This window comes from Capricornis sumatraensis, chromosome 13 (assembly GCF_032405125.1).
Source record: "Capricornis sumatraensis isolate serow.1 chromosome 13, serow.2, whole genome shotgun sequence".
Lineage (NCBI taxonomy): Eukaryota > Metazoa > Chordata > Mammalia > Artiodactyla > Bovidae > Capricornis > Capricornis sumatraensis.
The window spans coordinates 50,210,368-50,228,023 of NC_091081.1; the positions used below are offsets into that span (position 1 = coordinate 50,210,368).

At 40.9% G+C, this 17,656-nt stretch overlaps 1 protein-coding gene across 1 annotated transcript; it reads left to right on the forward strand.

Moving 5' to 3' along the window:
* The first annotated feature begins 10,238 nt into the window (after positions 1–10,238).
* GJB7 (gap junction protein beta 7) lies at positions 10,239–11,045 on the forward strand. Its single transcript, XM_068984946.1, has one exon. It carries the CDS (start codon positions 10,239–10,241, stop codon positions 11,043–11,045), a length of 807 nt encoding a protein of 268 aa, XP_068841047.1.
* Positions 11,046–17,656: the final 6,611 nt, after the last annotated feature.

The window sequence follows — 17,656 nt, forward strand, 5'->3', positions numbered from 1 at the left end:
TCCAGTCCTGTGGCCACTGCTGAGTTTTCCAAATAATATAGATAACTAATAAGGATCTACTGTATAGCACAAGGAACTCATCATTCTGTTATGATCTATATGGGAAAATAATCTAAAAAAGAGTGGATATATGTATATATAACTGACTCACTTTGCTGCACAGCAGAAAGTAACACAACACTAAATCAACTATATTCCAATAAACATTTTTTTAAAAAAGGGGGGGAAAAAGAAAGAGACAGGTACTTTTTCATGTAAGTACCTTGTGTTCACAGATTGTACTGGAGAGCAATTATACTGAGACATGAAGGCACATTCTCCCCATGTATGGTTTGGTGCCCAGGGCAAAACGTAATTTTTTTGCTTTTCAAGTCTCTGCATATTTCTCTATTTCTGGTCCCATTTCTTAAATTTATTTTTTAATTGAAGTATGATTGTTTTACAATGCTGTGTTGGTTTCTGCTGTACAAAAGCGTGAATCAGCTGGTCCCATTTTTCTTGACAGGAAATCTTACAACTGTAAAGTCAGCATTGCTTTCAGTGGACAAAGATAACAACAGCTACTATTTATTGGAGTTATTATTTTATTTAAGCACTAAGAAAACCAAAGAAGGGAATGCCTTTCCCATTTTGCAAGCACAGAAACTGAGGCTCAGAGAATTCAAGCACCTTGAGTAAGTTCACAAAGTTTGAAAAACAGGTCTGGAATTCCAACCTTTGTATATCTAAACTCAGGTCTATAGGATTTCTACCTCTGCAAAAAAAAAAATCTTAATAGAGAATTGGCACAAATTCTGATAAGTAACTCCCTTGAACTTTGCCTCTCTAGGCTAAATAAACACCTTCAATCCACCTTTTTAAGACTTGTTTAGAGACACCCTCTCCACTGGTCACTGTCTTCAAGACCTACTTGAGTTCATCGAAGGTCTTACTGAGGCCAGAAAAATACTCAGTGCTCCAGTTGTGTGTAAAATGAGCAGAAAGGACTCCTGACCTCTCTTGGAAGAGACACTATGCTGGGAAACAATCAAGGTTGAGTTCAGAGCACAGCACTCTGCATGAGGGTTCCCAACACACAGGAGAGCTTAGACCTGCATCACCATCACCAGCTGTGATGTTAACACTTAGACCTTGGTTGTCATACGAATCTGCATTCAACACACCTCTGTGCTCTTTCTTAATACGGTGATACCCAAGCAGGTCTTCCTGCAGCCCTGACCCCCGTGCAGTTCATCCAGGGGGACACACTGGGCACTTGACGGCTCTGGCTTATTCTGTTCTGGGCTCTGCTCCTGATGATGTCATGCAGGGCCACATTTTCACACTGAAGAGAAAACAGAGAACAAGGCAAACAGCATTCATTCCATTCTCTTTCCAGCTTTGGCTCTTCTCTTACCTCCCCCCACCCTTAAATTTCTAACTCTAAAATGTTATTTTCCCTACAACATGCCACTCCTTTTTCAGTTCTTATTATGTGTGTTTCTCAACAACAACAAAAAAAGGAGGGTGGGAGAATTAAATCTCTTTGGCAAAAACATGAAAACATGAGCGTGATTAAGAAAGAGTCAGGTTCAGCAGAGCAAACCCATATTTCTTCTATACAATCTCTCCTGATGGCCCCCCTGCCCCAGCAATTTCTGCCTCCCCTAGCTTATATTACATGACCCCTGAGGACAGGGACCTTTGCCTAGAAAATTACACCTCTGCCACACTAGATCATCAAATGCTACCTTTGTCTGGGTTAGTACTAACATTACCCGAAGGCTAGGATCTTCCAATCATTAGTGCTGGAGCTTTCAGCAAGGCCACCCTGAAGGTTACCCTAACAACACACCACAGCAGGTGTCTTAGTACAACAGGTATGTTTTACGGCCAAGGGGGAAGTTTGATAAGTGCTCATTATAAACAAAGGAGTGGAGGCTAAAAGGAACGATCAAATCCGGAAACAAGCTTTGGGGTCTTGTCATGATAGTAACCATGGACAGAAGAGCCTGGTGGTCGCAAACAGTCGTACACGACTGAAACAGCTGAGCACACACAAACCTCTGGGTCACTATTGTGGGATCCTGGGATCTCTCTGTAAAAACAAAACCAAATCAAACAAGATTTGCTTCATTAGGTATGGAAAAGGTTTATCCAGTAATACAATTCATAGTGTAAATCAATGCTTTTTCAAAGTAAACTGCACTTCTAATTTTGGATTAAATATGTGAACATATGGAATAATTTTACAGGTCATGCATGTTAAGAGCAGTTAAGAGAGAACTGAAACCCACATGGTCTGTAGAAGAGGCTATCACAGTGCAGAAGTCTAGGACTTGGGTTTCCTGCTTAGCTCTTCTCTACACTTTATACCCTGGCTCTGGGACCTGCGGCAAGCTGCTCACTGTAGTTCTGTTTTTCTCGTCTCTAAAATGACGGCATTCAATTTCATGACATCTAATATCATTTCTAACTGCGAAAATTCTGTTTCTAAACTATTCTTATTTCAAGAGAGTGGGATTTCATTTTCACTTCTGCACGTCTTTAATTTTAGCTGAACTCATGCCTAGAAATGGCTCCATAAAAAGATAAAGTACTTTCTCTCTATTTATATACATATAAAATGTCTATTGCTCCCTGGGTTTAGAAAAGTGATTTTTACTATGCCTTTTAACTTTCTGGATTTCTAAGATTAGAACCCATGATGTGAAGTTAAAATAAGCTCATTAAAGATAGATTGACTTATTCTTTTGCCTAGTTTTTTTTCCCTGTCAATGTCTTCTGATAAATAACCTTGGGAAATCATCTAAAGAGATGAAACACCCTCTTCTATTGTCCCAGCTTCTTTGTGTTGATGATGACAAGGTTTTTTTTAAAAAGGCATGTTCAATAAACTGTGTGTACGTGAACAGCTTTGAATTCGTTTTTCAGTTTCAATTCTCTTTTAACGTTTACTATAAACAGCAGAGACACAAGAATTCTCATCAAAGTTATGAGCCAAAACAAATGATCAGGTTACACCTGTTCAGCTTACACTACCTTGGAAACCACTAGACTCCATTTTCCTCAGCTTAAAACACCATTCCCTCTCAGGGAAATAATGTAATCAACTCATGGTTTTTAAATTGAATGAGCAACGGACTGGATTTCTTCTTAATCTTCACATCTGTGTCAAGAGGTAAGTTAAGCTTATTTCTCCTATGGTAAGATTTGTTTATTTAATGGGAAGGTAAGCTACTTATTGTAATTGAGTAGTCATTCCCTCTTCCCCTTTAGGAAGGAATCCTAATTACTGTATTACAAACCTAGACAAACTGCTTTGCAGTTTTGTGTTGCATCGCAGGTGCCCTTTCTGGATGAGCTGCTTCTTAGTAAAGTTGCCCATTTGGAATGCGGAGGTGACAAGGGTTTTGGGAGGCTCCGGCCAGGGCAGAAGCCTGGCTGGAAAATGGGACATTGGCTGATGTAAGTGGGGTAACGGGGGCACAGAGGCACAGCCCAGGACCTTTCAGTGGCCTTTTCTATGTGGCCTGAGGACAACCTTTGCACTGCTCCTATGAGGGGATCCTCTGAAAGTGTCAACACTTTTATTCATATAGGAAGGTGAAATAGCAGACAAGTGCTGTGTGCAGACATGTGTCAGCCTGAGTGGGTTCAGTTCGCTTCAGTGCTGCTCGCAGACCCTCACTATTGACACATTTTTAGTATACTGTGATCGATAGGTACAAAAAGTAAAATTTTACACCTACAGACTAATCTTTAGACTTACAACTTTAAAATATATATATTTATATGGCTGCACCAGGTCTCAGTTCTCTGACCAGGGATTGAACCCAGCCCTGCTGCACTGGGAGCACAGAATCGTAGCCACTGGACCACCAGGGAAGTCCCTGGACCTGTGAGTTTCATGAGGCTACATTTACCAAAGGAGAATCAAACACCACAAAACCAATACAGTAAATTAAAGTTAATTAAAGTTCAGTGGACAAAAGACATCATTTTGCCTGAAATGAAATTGCTACTCATTGAGAGAATGAGATTCTGACTGCAGAGTCCTTGCAATGAGCCTGCTTAACGGCAGGTCAGTCCTGGCAGCTTCTCCCACTGCTGGTCCCCATTCCAGCGACCAGCACTTGGTTCCCACGGCCCGCCCTGCGGATTCCTGTGGCCTTCCATTGAGTGCAACCCATCCTGCACTGTTGCTCACAGACCTAGATGATTAAAGTTCTGCACCTTTGTTCCAAGATGCTTTAAAACACACTTTAAATATCGAGGTCAACAAACATTTGCTGCAAAAGGCCTGAGAATTAATATTTTAGGCTTTGAGAGCTGTTATATCTTGGTTGCAATTACTCAAGTGTGCTGTTTTGGCATGAAAGCATCCAACAACAATAGTAAATGAATAGGCATGACTGTCTCCCAAAACTTTATTTACAAAACAGGTACTGGATTTGGCCAGAAGGCTTTGTAGTCTGCCCACACTGGTAAATATGAGTGCTGAAATCCTGGGGCAGCCTGTGTTATGAGCTGGTTGTCCAGCGTTGCTTCTATTTGTTTAAAGATCCTAGACCAAAAGCACACACATTCATACACTTCTTACACACCCTTGTGAATCTAACAACAGGCCTTCAGAGGCCACAGATCTTGAGCTGAGAGAATCTCTGCAGGATTTTTCCAAGCAGGCATCTCTAAAAATGAAAATGCTTTATATTCAAACAAGAGGTTAGAGAGTTCACACATGTCAGGTCCTATGGGCCTCAGAGGTGAAAAAGAGGCCCTTGAGAGGATGCTTTTCTTTAGGGGTTAAATGATTTGTGTGCAAAGTAGGCCAGAAACCAGCTGCAGATCTAATTTCTGCTGCTGGATTTCCACCTGATTGTTGGGAGTCGTAAACAAGCCTCTTCCCTCTCTGTGTTTCAGTTTCTTTATTACTGCACTGAGGGTCCTACTGTACACTGCCAAATACAGAGGATGGGGCGGGGGACAGACGAGATGCTGTGAGATGTTTTGGAAATAGTCAAGCCCTATCCAAGGATAATAATATCCAAGGTGTTATTACTGAGAAGGGAAAGCAGCTGGGCACGGAGGCTGATGATGTCGTCCTTGGTAATGACAGAGCAGGTCCCTGGCTTCCAGCAGTGCCAGGGTTTCTTGAACAGTGCCATCTGGAGCCCTGAGAGGGCACTTGGCTTGCTGATGCCTGAACCACACAAGAAGCCTCCTGTGTGTGAAGTTGCTGGCATGGCAAAGGCTCATTCTGCACTAAGAGAAGGACAGGAAGGCTGGTACTCAGGCCAAATGTTCAGAAATTCAGGTGTATAGTTAGTTCACCCCAAGCGGAGTCATCTTTAAGGGACTCATCCACATTAACCAAGCCCTGGGAAGCCTGATTTATAAAGTGCCTCTCTAAGGACTGGAACTCTTGTATCTAATCCCAGGAAAACTTCTTTGGACAGCTTAAGGAGTCTTGGCAGGGACACGATTACTCAGAAGGTCACTTGGAGTAGTGAGATGCAAATGATTGTGATGGACATTTACTCCAGGATGTAGAGATGCCAGATGCATTAGCCCTCCTTGCTCTGCCAGGTGGTTAATGGGACTCATTTTTTGAACCTAAGACTTGCACATGTTCTCAGTAGCTCTGACAACAGCTCAGCATGTTTGCAGTGGGGGTTGTCTCAGAAAATCCAGTATCCTTGGTTGCAGGAGAGTAGTGTCTACACATTTCAGTGTTCTATGTAGAGAGCCGTGTAGACAGACACTGAGCAGGTAGGTATATGTCATTTTAGGTCATTTCTGTTCACTCATCTTTCACACAGAGCTCTACTCCCTTGTGAATCTTTGCAGCTGTATCATGATGCCAGTCACAGGACCACACGGTTGTCTTCCATTTCTTCCTTTACCTCCCACTTTACTCAGGTACCCTCTGGTTGCTATGGAATTCCCAATTCTTACCTTGATGTTTGAAGTCCTGCATACTCCTACTCCTCGTTATCTACCAACATTCTAGTACTTTCCAGCTTATCCCAGGAATACAGGACAGACGATCTTTTTGGTGTGGGTTTCTTCTTTTAAAGAGCTAATCATTTTCCACAATGTTTTTTACTCATTTCACACTCAAAGGAGGTATTTGTCTCCAAATTCTGAGTTACTTAATTTATCCTGGCTATACTCTCAATCTGGGGTGTCATGTTTTACGGAGGGCTGTGAGTCCATTAATTTTTCTTTTTTTAAAATCTCTTCTCATTTTCTTATTTTTTTAAAAAGACAGATTTAGGATTTTGTAAGAAATTACTGTTGTTTTTTTTTAATCAGTCAGGCACTACAGTAATGGAATAAATAAGATTTTTAAAAATTCAATGTTTATAGACATATTAAAAATGACTAAATTAGAAGACATTGAATAACGCTGATACACATCAGGAAGGGATTAGGCAAGTAAAGGCACATCATTTCATCACAAGAAATAAAGACCATAGTCGGAAGTTAATGACCCACCAAAGCTCTAGGTCTTGTAGTTTTCCTAACTCCAGAGGGTTGTTATGGTGGAACCTTCTTTACGGTACTTAGCTGAAACAGATAGCAACTGGAAAATTTTACTCAGTGACCTCAGTGTATTGTTAAAAATAGAAAGCACTCTTTCAGTAAGTCCAGTGTGTGAGGAGGGAAGGAACAAAAGTCTAAAATGGTTTGGTGATACTGGAAATCCTACTGACATATTAAAGATTAAAAAAAAAAAATGTAAAACAAGGTTAATCCTCTTGTCTGGATGAATCAGTTCGTAGAACCTTAGAATAGCTGGTGGAGGATTTTGAGTTTTATGGTTTCAGCTACCCACTCCGGTATTCTTGCCTGGAGAATCCCATGGATGGAGGAGCCTGGGGGGCTACAGCCCATAGGGTCACAAAGAGTTGGACACAACTGAAACAACACACATGTACGCACAATTTTAGCTCTTATATTTAGGCCCTCAACCCATTTTGAGTTAATTTTTTTAATGGTGTGAGGAAGTGATACAACTTTATTCTTTCACATGTGGATATCTGATTGTTCTCGCACCTTCTTCCCACTCTCACTTTTAATTGAGATCAAATGTTTTGGGGAAATTTCTAATTTTCAAAATTATTCCTTATATTAGAATACTGAACATTTTACTTTTTAAAAATATTGGAGTTTTCCAAACTAAATTCCTGTGCAGTAAACTGCTGCTTCTTAAGGGAAAGAAGAAAGTTACAGGATAATTTGTACATTAGAAATCATAAGTGGAAACTCTTCAAAAATTGGGAGCAATACTTAGTGATTTAAGAAAAGGGATAAATTAAAGACCCTTTTTAAAATTAAGGAGGTGATCTACGTTATTAAGAGATTAAAATGTTGAGCTGATGACTTCACAGCTTTCAAATGCTCAAAAGGGCTATTGGGAGATTCCTATTACCCACAATTATAGGAACAGAGCTAGAGGGGAAAAAATGCATTTACCTTGCAATTGGAAAGACTTCACTTTGACATCAATAAAACGGCAAAACTAAAAATTATGATGATAATGCTTACTGAATGCCTAACATGCGTCAGTCTCTGTTTTCAGCCCCATGAGGGAAGTACTGTCACCATCAGAGATGAACCTGGACTTAAACCCTAGGGGTCCAACACTGTGCCCAGGCTCTTTCCCACAGTGCAAAAGCACCCCTGTTTAAAGTGGATGTTAGAACACCCCCTCCCTCCTGAGAAAACTTGCCTTTCTACCAGCAGGGAGATTCAAAATAGGATGGACATTAGTCAGATGAAACTCATAATCCTGGCACTTTTGATGGCATCAGTCTTCTGATCCTATTTAAATACTGGTCACTTCCTTACTACTTTTCTTTTGGAAAAACAGGAAGATAATCTCTTAACTTTTATCCCTTCTCCAAAATGTCCAACAGGCTACTTTTAAATGTTTTGTAACATTACATGAACATTCTCCTGAGTACTTGGACAAATGCCCAGTGACACATGTCATAGGAAACATAATATCCCCTTTTCCTCTTTTTAATCTCTGAGGCTTTGATTTAATAATTCATGGAGATGTTAACCTTTCAGGTGGATTTGAGAATCCTTTTTATTTAATGCAATTTTGTTTGTGTTCTGAAGCCAAGGACATTGAAGTATTTTATTCCCTACTGAATAGGGCATTGTGTACCTGCGCCTTTGTTTTTTCTGAAAACACCTCTTTACTTTCATACATCTCCTCGGGGCTCTAGCACAAGGGCTCGATACATATTGTTCCCTCTGGAAGAAGCCATGTGATGTGCTCTGATAGGAATGTTGTTGCCACAACATCCCCATTTTCTTAACCCCCTGGTTTCCCTTACATCATCATTTCCATGATACTCCTTTAGCTGAGTCTACAGAGAAAGCAAGAAGTAATTCATCTTTGTAATTGGAGATAGAACCTGAAGTGGCAAGATTTTCACCTGAGAAATAACGCAGTATCTTAGTAACAGACCTGGAGCTCCAGTCCATATATTTTGACTGTGGTAGACAGTTAAGACCAATCGTTTTTGTTTTTGTTTTTTGGTGCACCGTGTGACATGCAGGATCTTAGCTCTTCAACCAGGGATTGAGCCCATGCCCTTGACAGTGGAAGCACTGAGTCTTAACCGCTGGACTGCCAGGGAAGTCCCAAGGGTAATGGCTTTCAACTGGAGAGATTTTTCTGTCCCTAGTGTACATCTGGAAATGTTTGGAGACATTTTTGGTCATTGCAAATGGGGTGGGAGGTGATGCTACTGATATATAGCTGGTAGAGGCCAAGGGTGCTGCTAAACAGTCTACATGCACAGGACAGCTGCTGGAACAAAGAATTACCCAGCCCCCAATGTCAGTGTGTGCTGAGGAACTCTTAGAGTAATGGAAACTGGATCTGAACCCTGCTCTGCCTCCTATTTTGTGAGCTTGGCAGATGAATTTATTTTTCAGAGTCTGCGTTCTCATCTGAAAACACTACCACCACCACCACCACAGACAAACAAAACCCCGCCTTTCCAAGGTGACTGCGAGAGACCAACTCAAAAGACTGCTAAATAGAGTGCTGAGCACACTTGGGCCCAACACACAAATCAGGGCCCAGACCACAGAGTTCACTTCTAAAACAAAATGGAAGCAGAGAGTGCAAGACCATGTCACCAAGATGACAGCTTCCCATCGGCTTTTCAGGGAAGAGAACAGAAGAGGTGGAGAGGGGAGCAAGAGAATTGAGCAGCACAGACAGCGTACTAGGAGGGGAGGGATACATTAGGAGTCGGGGATTAACAGATAGCTTCAGTCGTGTCTGACTCTGTGCAACCCCAGAGACGGCAGCCCACCAACCTTCCCCGTCCCTAGGATTCTCCAGGCAAGAACACTGGAGTGGGTTGCCGTTTCCTTCTCCAACAGATACACATAGCTATACGTAAAACAGCTGAGTAACGAGGATTGACTGCATAGCACAGGGAACTCTACTCAGTATCTTGTAATAACATATAATGGAAAATAACCTGAAAAAAACACATAACTGAATCACTTTGCCATATACCTGAAACCAAGGCAATGTTTTAAATCTACTATGTGTGCTGTGCTTAGTCACTCAGTTGTGTCTTTGCGACCCCATGGACTGTAGCCCACCAGGTGCCTCTGTTCATGGGGATTCTCCAGGCAAGAATACTGGAGTGGATCGCCATGCCCGCTCCAGGGAATCTTCCCAACCCAGGGATCGAACCCAGGTCTCCTGTATTGCAGGCAGATTCTTTACTGTCTGAGCCACCAGGGCAGCCCAAATCTACTGTACTTCAATTTAAAAAAAAAAAAAAAGAAGAACATTATAAAAAGAGAGAGAAGATGGCATGTGAAGGTTATCTGAAGGTACCCAGGTCACCTAGCAGGTCACATCTAATTCTTTCCAGCTCAGCCATAGAGCCCAACCACCCTGAGAGAGAAGCCATAAATTAGACGGATTTATTTGGAGATGGGGTAGTCTGGGTGACTAAACAAATTCCAAATCAAATTGGACATAGGATCATTTATGTTCTGTAGACCAGCTGTGTCATTTCCTTGTATGAGAGTGAGTATATCCTATGGGATTCTTAGAGAGCCCTCAATATCCAGGGTTGTAATAATGTAAAATGTCAATTCCATAACCGACAGGTAAGGTAGCAGAAATGATCAATGGAGTAGAGATAAGTGAATCATGAGGGAATTGTTTTCTTTTGCAGAATCTTGTCTTCTTTGGAACCTCAGCCATGAGCTGGATGTTCCTCAGAGACCTCTTGAGTGGAGTAAATAAATACTCCACGGGGATTGGGCGGATCTGGCTGGCTGTCGTGTTCATCTTCCGTTTGCTGGTCTACATGGTGGCGGCAGAACACGTGTGGAAAGAAGAGCAGAAAGAGTTTGAGTGCAACGTTAGACAGCCCGGTTGTGAAAATGTGTGTTTTGACTACTTCTTCCCCATCTCCCAGGTCAGATTTTGGGCCTTACAACTAATCATGGTCTCCACGCCTTCACTGCTGGTGGTTCTACATGTAGCCTATCGCGAGGGTAGAAAGAAAAGGCACAGGAAGAAACTCTATGTCAGCCCAGGCACCATGGGTGGGGGCCTGTGGTACACTTACCTTATCAGCCTCGTGGTTAAAACCGGTTTTGAAATTGGCTTCCTGGTTTTATTTTACAAGCTATATGATGGCTTTGGTGTTCCCTACCTCGTGAAGTGTGATCTGAAGCCCTGCCCCAATACTGTGGACTGCTTTGTCTCCAAACCCACGGAGAAAACGATTTTCATCCTCTTCCTCGTCGTGACTTCATGCCTGTGCATTGTATTGAATGTCACTGAACTGAGCTTTTTGGTCCTCAAGTGTTTTATTAAGTGCTGCCTCCAAAAATACTCTAAAAGACTCAAGTCCTCCATGTGTGAATGCCACAACCTCAGGTATGTTACCTGTGCTGAGATAGGGGCCCCTCCCCTGGTCCATAAGCACTCTTCAGACTTGCCCACAAGCATAGCCCAGGGAGGTGAAACAAAGTTACTCTGTGACACACAAGAGGCTTAAACAGAGCAAAACCTGCATCTCCCTTAAGCAAGACCTAGGCTTCCTTGGAAAACAAAGAGTGTCAACTTTAATGTCATTTGGGAGGAATTCTTAAAAATTTTCATGCTCAGTTGTATATACTAGACAGGTCTCATTGGTTGTAGGCTTCATGAGGCTACATGAGTTGTGTTTGAATCAGTTCAGTTCAGTTGCTCAGTCTGTCCGACTCTTTGCAATAGTTAACTGCAAATTAGTTTGAAGAAATTCAACAACTTTCTTCTAAGCACTTAGATCTATCAACTGGAAAACAGAAAGTGACACTTCTGACAAATGTGACGGCCTCCAAGCAACCATGGAGGCGCTGGTGATCTTTCTCAAGTTGCAGCCAAGGCTCCCCTCACTCAGCCCTGCTCAGTCTCTGTGGAGAAAGACCGTGATGAGGGTGGAGAAGCAGCTGAGCCAGGGGCACACAGGAGTCCATTCAGTGAAAAGGTTCAGTCCAGGACACTTTGCAGTACAGGTGTCTCTGGATAGAAGTGGACTAGGAGAAAGGGAAGAAAACCATCATTTATTGGTCTCCAACTTCCCAGGTGGCTCTCATGATAAAGAATCTGCCTGCCAACGCAGGAGACCTGGGTTTGATCGCTGGGTGGGGAAGACCCCCTGGAGAAGGAAATGGCAACCCATTCCAGTATTCTTGCCTGGAGAATCCCATGGACAGAGGAGCCTGGCAGGCTACAGTCCATAGGGTTGCAAAGAGTCAGACACGACTGAGTATGCATGCAAGGCAACTTAAATACAAATATTCCTGGGGGGATGGTCCACTTGAGCCTGAATTAGCAGACATCTGCAAGGGGCACTGTAGTCACGAGGGAGGTAGGTCCCACATGGATGGGGAGCAGAATCCAGGAAAAAAATATACCCACCTGATAATTTCTGAACACTTATTTTAAACCACAGAACACTCAACGATTTTGTACATTTCCATACTGTTGGACCTTTCTACAAGCAGGAATTCACAAGGGTCATGGTTTGCCTACAATTTGCTGGTACATCTCCCTCTAGGATAGATAGTAACAGTGTACTATGCTGTTATGTTAGTGTAAAAAAATGTAAAAAAAAAAAAGATGTTTATTATTACTTGAAGACTATCGCTTTTACTTTCCTACTTTTCTGGATTTAATATGCTAACACATGTGCATTTCTCCAGAATAAAAATGAAATGACTTTGTGGTATTCCTTGGCTGTCATTGATATCATTACTTGGCTGCATTGGGCATGATTATTCTGTGAAATAAAATTTGTTCTGACAATTTTAGAATAGGATTTGCAACCCTGCCTGGTAAAGATAGCTCGGAAATCATTCTTCTCCGCTGGGATTTTTTTTTTAAACGAAAAGTCAGTGTATAAAAATGTAATTTTAACAAAAACTGATTATGGCATGTCTTCCATGGCCTTCCCTCCTTTAACCTAAAATGTCTCGTTACAATTCACGTGTTAACAAAGGTTGTGTCATTATGTAGCCCACAGACCACGCCACCAACAACAGTTGTAATCTGTCCTAAAGACTTGTCTTGGAGAGCAGAGAGGATGTGAACTTTGTGGTCCGCCTTCCTCCAGTTTATTCCACAGGTCACTGCTGGACTCAGGCACTTATATCCAGTTTACTTCACCTTGTGATATGAAAACAGGTAGCCATCACAAATGCAGGTAACCACTGAAAGCCTTAATATATATATACATACATATATATATTCCCTTAGGATATATAAGATATCTATCTATCTATATCTATATCTATATATCTATATCTGCAGTTAACAGAGGTTTAAGGTTTTGGAGGCCCTGATCATGGCATGGAATCTAGAAAATAGGGTTCTGTGGACAGAACTGGGAGGGAGGTCAGGGAATTTTTCAGTCTGAGGATGAATTTGCTGTCAGAATGTCTTTGGGGACCTCAGCCTCTTTACCAATGACAAGCTCTGCTCAAGCTAAGGACTGAAAACATATGTACATTTGTGCTTTTCCATTTTGCATACGGAGAAGAGTTAAAGCTAATGGATGCAAAGGCCATGCATGAAGTTGTTTGGATAGAAAGGGGGATAATTTTTTTCTTTAAAGCTTAATTTACAAAATGAGTTTCCTATACAAACATTCTGGAAGCTGTCTGGGTGTCAGTGAAGACTCAAAGCATTTGAGAAAAACTGGCAGTTAAATTTTGCCTTCTTTATTCTTTCTCTTATGGATACTTTGATATTTATTGAGCAACAATTAATAGAAGCAAGACACTGTGTTGTTCATCTTCAGAGATACATAATTCCCATCTCAAGAAAATTTCTGCTTCTATTAAGGAGGGTGGAGGCAAAAGTGCCATGGAGTATTTCACACCTGTGTCCTGTATTTATTAATGTACCACCTCACTTAACCGCCTGCATGCTTCTGGTGCCCAGGAAGCAGACAGAGAAGAAAGTGAGATCCCAAAACGCAGTTGCTTTTTTCAGATACTCATCCAGTAAAAGCAGAGTTAAAAATCACCATAGGTCTCCCTTAAACCACCTGCTCACCACACCAGGCTTCCAGATCAGTAAACAGATTTAACTCAAGCCATTCCCTGGTGGCTCAGATGGTAAAGGATCTGCCTACAATGCAAGAGATGTGGGTTCAATCCCTGAATTGCAAAGATCCTCTGGAGAAGGGAATGGCTACCCACTCCATTATTCTTGCCTGGGATAATTCCATGGACAGAGGAGCCTGGCAGGCTACAATCCATGGGGTCCAAAAGAGTTGGATGCAACTGAGCAACTAACACTTTTCACTTTCATTCTTGATTTGCAACGATTTTCTTTCTTGTACTTTTCCGCAAAAATCTTTCTGGTTACAGATTTTTGCCCCTGGCCACAGGGTTTCTTCTAATTGGAACTGGAGGGAAAAAAAAAATTTTTTTTTTCAAGTTCTTGGATGAAAGACTGCCTAGGCATGCAAGTGGTTATGGTTCCCGTCTTCCCAAGGAAATTAAGCCAGCTTTCTTCAGGCAGACTGCAGAGACTAGAGAGGAGGTGGGGGAAAGGCAAAGACCTGAGGATGTTTGATTCTTAATCCTGCTGTCCCTAACACTGGCTCCACCTTACCCTTTCTACAGTTTACTTACATGGAAGGTAAGTCCCCATTTTTGTTTAAATTGGTTTAAATTAAGTTTCTGGATCTTGCAACTAAGAGAGTCCTAATAAAATTCATGTTCTTCAAAAATCTCTTCCCTGTATACTAGAAAAAAGAGGTATGATTTGTATCAGCCTTTCCTTTTCAGGCTTTAAGCATTCTAACTTTGACACACGTGTATGTATAGAATTTTTGTGTCAATAGGAAGAAAGAATGGGAAGGATGTCAACACCGGTTACAATAAGAGGAGAGATGAACTTTTTCTTTATAAATCTTTTTGTTTTGCATGTACTTTTGCTTTTAAGTTTTTAATAAACAAAGCAATTGAAAACCCCAAAGAGCCCCATCTCAAAATATTTCTAGCTCATATCTCATCACAGGTATGTAACACTTTCCATAAACATTGATTGAATTCATCCCTAGTTTACATTTTATTTGTATATTTAGTATGACAGCATAAATGAGAGGCCATTTCACAGCTCTGAAAATCTGGTGAGGAAAGAAAGCAGAGGTGGAGCCTGTGGAGACAAAAAGCGTCAGCTTTCAATTGAATTTTAATGACAAAAGCCCAAGGGAGGTGTTCTGGAAGAGACCTGCCAGCAGCCCTTTCTTCAGTATACATTTGGGTCTTCTCGCCAAAGCAAATCTTCCTTCAGCTATAAAAGGCACTGGTGATTGTGGTGAGTTCTGAGAATTTTCCACAGAGCTATCCTGCCTGCCAAGCTCCTCTGTCCATGGAATTCTCCAGGCAAGAATACTGGTGTGGGTAGCCATTGCCTTCTCCAGGGGATCTTCCTGACCCAGGGATCTAACCCAGGTCTCCTGCATTGCAGGCAGATTCTTTACCTTCTGAGCCACCAGGGAAGTCCTCCTTGTGCCAGAGGGTCTAGTAAACAACTTTCTGACTCTGAGAAGACAAAGATGAGCCTTCAAAATTCTATAATGTACCCACATATTGTGTCTGAAAGCAAAGGGAAATGAGTGTGTAAGTCAACAGTCCCTCTACTTACGGGTGAAGTATTAGATCCTTCCCTAGCTATGGACGTCTAATGTTCTATTAAAAGGAAAAAGAAAACATTCAGATCAAAGTAATATATGTAATTTCTGTTATTTTTATCTTAAAATTTTTTCAGACATTAATGCCTATCAGAGTAGAGATTGATAGGATGACTATGGTATAGAATTGAGGCAGACTCTGCTCGTTTGTGCAGAATAACAGAAGTTGAAGAAGTGGACTGCAGGGTCCTGACCCTTAGGAAAAGGTCACTGTTAAAACTGCAGTACAGTGAGGCAGAGGAGACAAATTTTTAAATTAATTTTTAGTGATAAATAATAAGCAACACAATTTTCACATTCTTGCTATAAAAATGTCATTAACTAAATTGATGATCATCAATCTTGTTACTAAAAGAAGTATGAGTCATTAGATTAGCCAAGTGACTTCAATTAAAAAGTATTTATCTCAAAGTAGAGTTAAGTACAGTAACTTGAGACTTGACTTTCTGTAGAAGATTAGCAAACCTGATAAGCCAATCTTCCTAGAGAAGATTGCTCCTAATCACATTAATTTGATGACATTAAAACTACTGTGACCAAGGTTGAGAATCTTATCTTATTCATCTCTTCACATCTTTGTATTGGCACAGCTTTTTAGGTCCATAATACTTAGAAGCACAGTGTTTCTGGGGAAAAAAATGTGTTCTTCTTGCCTCTTCTTTTATCTATTTATTCCTCTCCACCTAAAAGAATTCTGATTTTGCTGGGGATGCCAATGTCCCCTGCTTAAAAAAGGAAAAGCACATCTCCAAGTCTCCTTTGCACACAGAGTTAGCAGGGTGAGAACCTTCTTGTCAAAACAAGATATTGTGACTGATGCTTTGGGGAAGAGTTAAAAAATGGGGCTGAACTATCTTGCATGTTTTTTGTTCCCCATCCTCTTTCTGCCTGAGACATCATAGTTGGAGCTGCTTATGGACCTTATGGATAAAGGAGTAGAAAGAAAGCTCCTGGGATGCTGGTGATGCAATATGGAATTGCCATCAGGTCTGCACCGCCTGTCTCTATGCTTTTATTATAATAATATTTTATTATTTATTCTGGCTGCTTGGGGTCTTAGTTACAGCATGGGAGGTCTTTGCTGCAGCACATGGGCTCCGAAGTGTGTGGGTTTAGCTGCTCTGTGGCATGTGGGGTCTTCTTTTTGCGAGCACAGATCAAACCCAACCAATCAAATTGGTCAAATTGGGATCAACCCAATCAACCTTGCATTGGAGGGCAGATTCTTAACCACTGGACCGCCAGAGAAGTCCCTCCATGCTTTTATTTTTGTTATGTGAGAGAGAACTTAACTTCCATCTTATGGAAGTCATTGACTTGTTAGCCTCTTTTATTTACAGACAAAAACAGTTCCTGACTACATTCACGTTAGTGATTAGGATGAAGACAGAGAAGGCATGCTTCCATCTACTGAAGACAGAAGAAATGACCAATATACGGAATGACAGAAATGAAACATGATAGGGATTGACTTTCCCAATGCCTGGAAGACAAATTGGTTATTTCGTGTTCTAAGATTTGACAACCAGGAGCAATGGGTGAACATCATAAAGATTTTTACCTAATATAGAAACATTCTATTGATTTGAACTGCCTGATATTTAAATGATTGCCTGATAAAGCAGTGAGATTCCTAAAGAACACTGAAAGAGATGATCAAGAATAATGCTGGACTGAATGGGAGGTATAGCTAGATGAGTTCAATATTTCCTTTCAATTCCCCAAGGTCCAGACTGTGGTTCTTGTACCTAGAACATATATTGTGTGGATGCAAAGTGAGACATTATACTGATTATATTACTATATAAACCTGATATCATAGAAAGATCTCTGATAATTAAGAGAATCACCTTAAAAAGAAATGGCATGTACAATAATAAGACCTCCTTGTATAACAAACAATTTAGGAAGTTCCACAGAAATAATTATAAGATTTATCTTCTTTAAAGTCATGGGTACATTATAGTGACATGTAAGGTAATCAATATTTTGTATTATTCCATTCTTCTTTTCTCCAGCTTGAGAAATTCTAATTTCATTTCAAAGCTTAGATCAAGTATTTCTACTAGAGAGCAAATTTTTACTGTAAAATGGGGCTAGATAATACCTATCTCATAGGGTTGTTGAACACATTAAATGATGATCCACGTGAAGCATCAGCATATAGATGTTACTTTTTAAAAATGATATTGTAATTAGCACATGGCTTTATTATATCACTTCTTCCTATATTATTTGCTTGTTTTCTTAACCCCACTCTAAATTATAAGTATACTGAATGCAGGCAAAAGTCAAGGCCTTCATCACCATACCTTAAGGGCTTAATCCATAGTGTCAAATGAAATGACGGAGCAAGAATTCGATTTTTTAAAAGTCCAAACCTAGCCTTCCAGAATCTTCCTGTACAAAGTTTCAAAGAT

Coding starts and splice junctions, on each gene's coding strand:
- GJB7 (XM_068984946.1), top strand. CDS start 10,239: ATGAGCTGGATGTTCCTCAGAGACCTCTTGAGTGGAGTAAATAAATAC.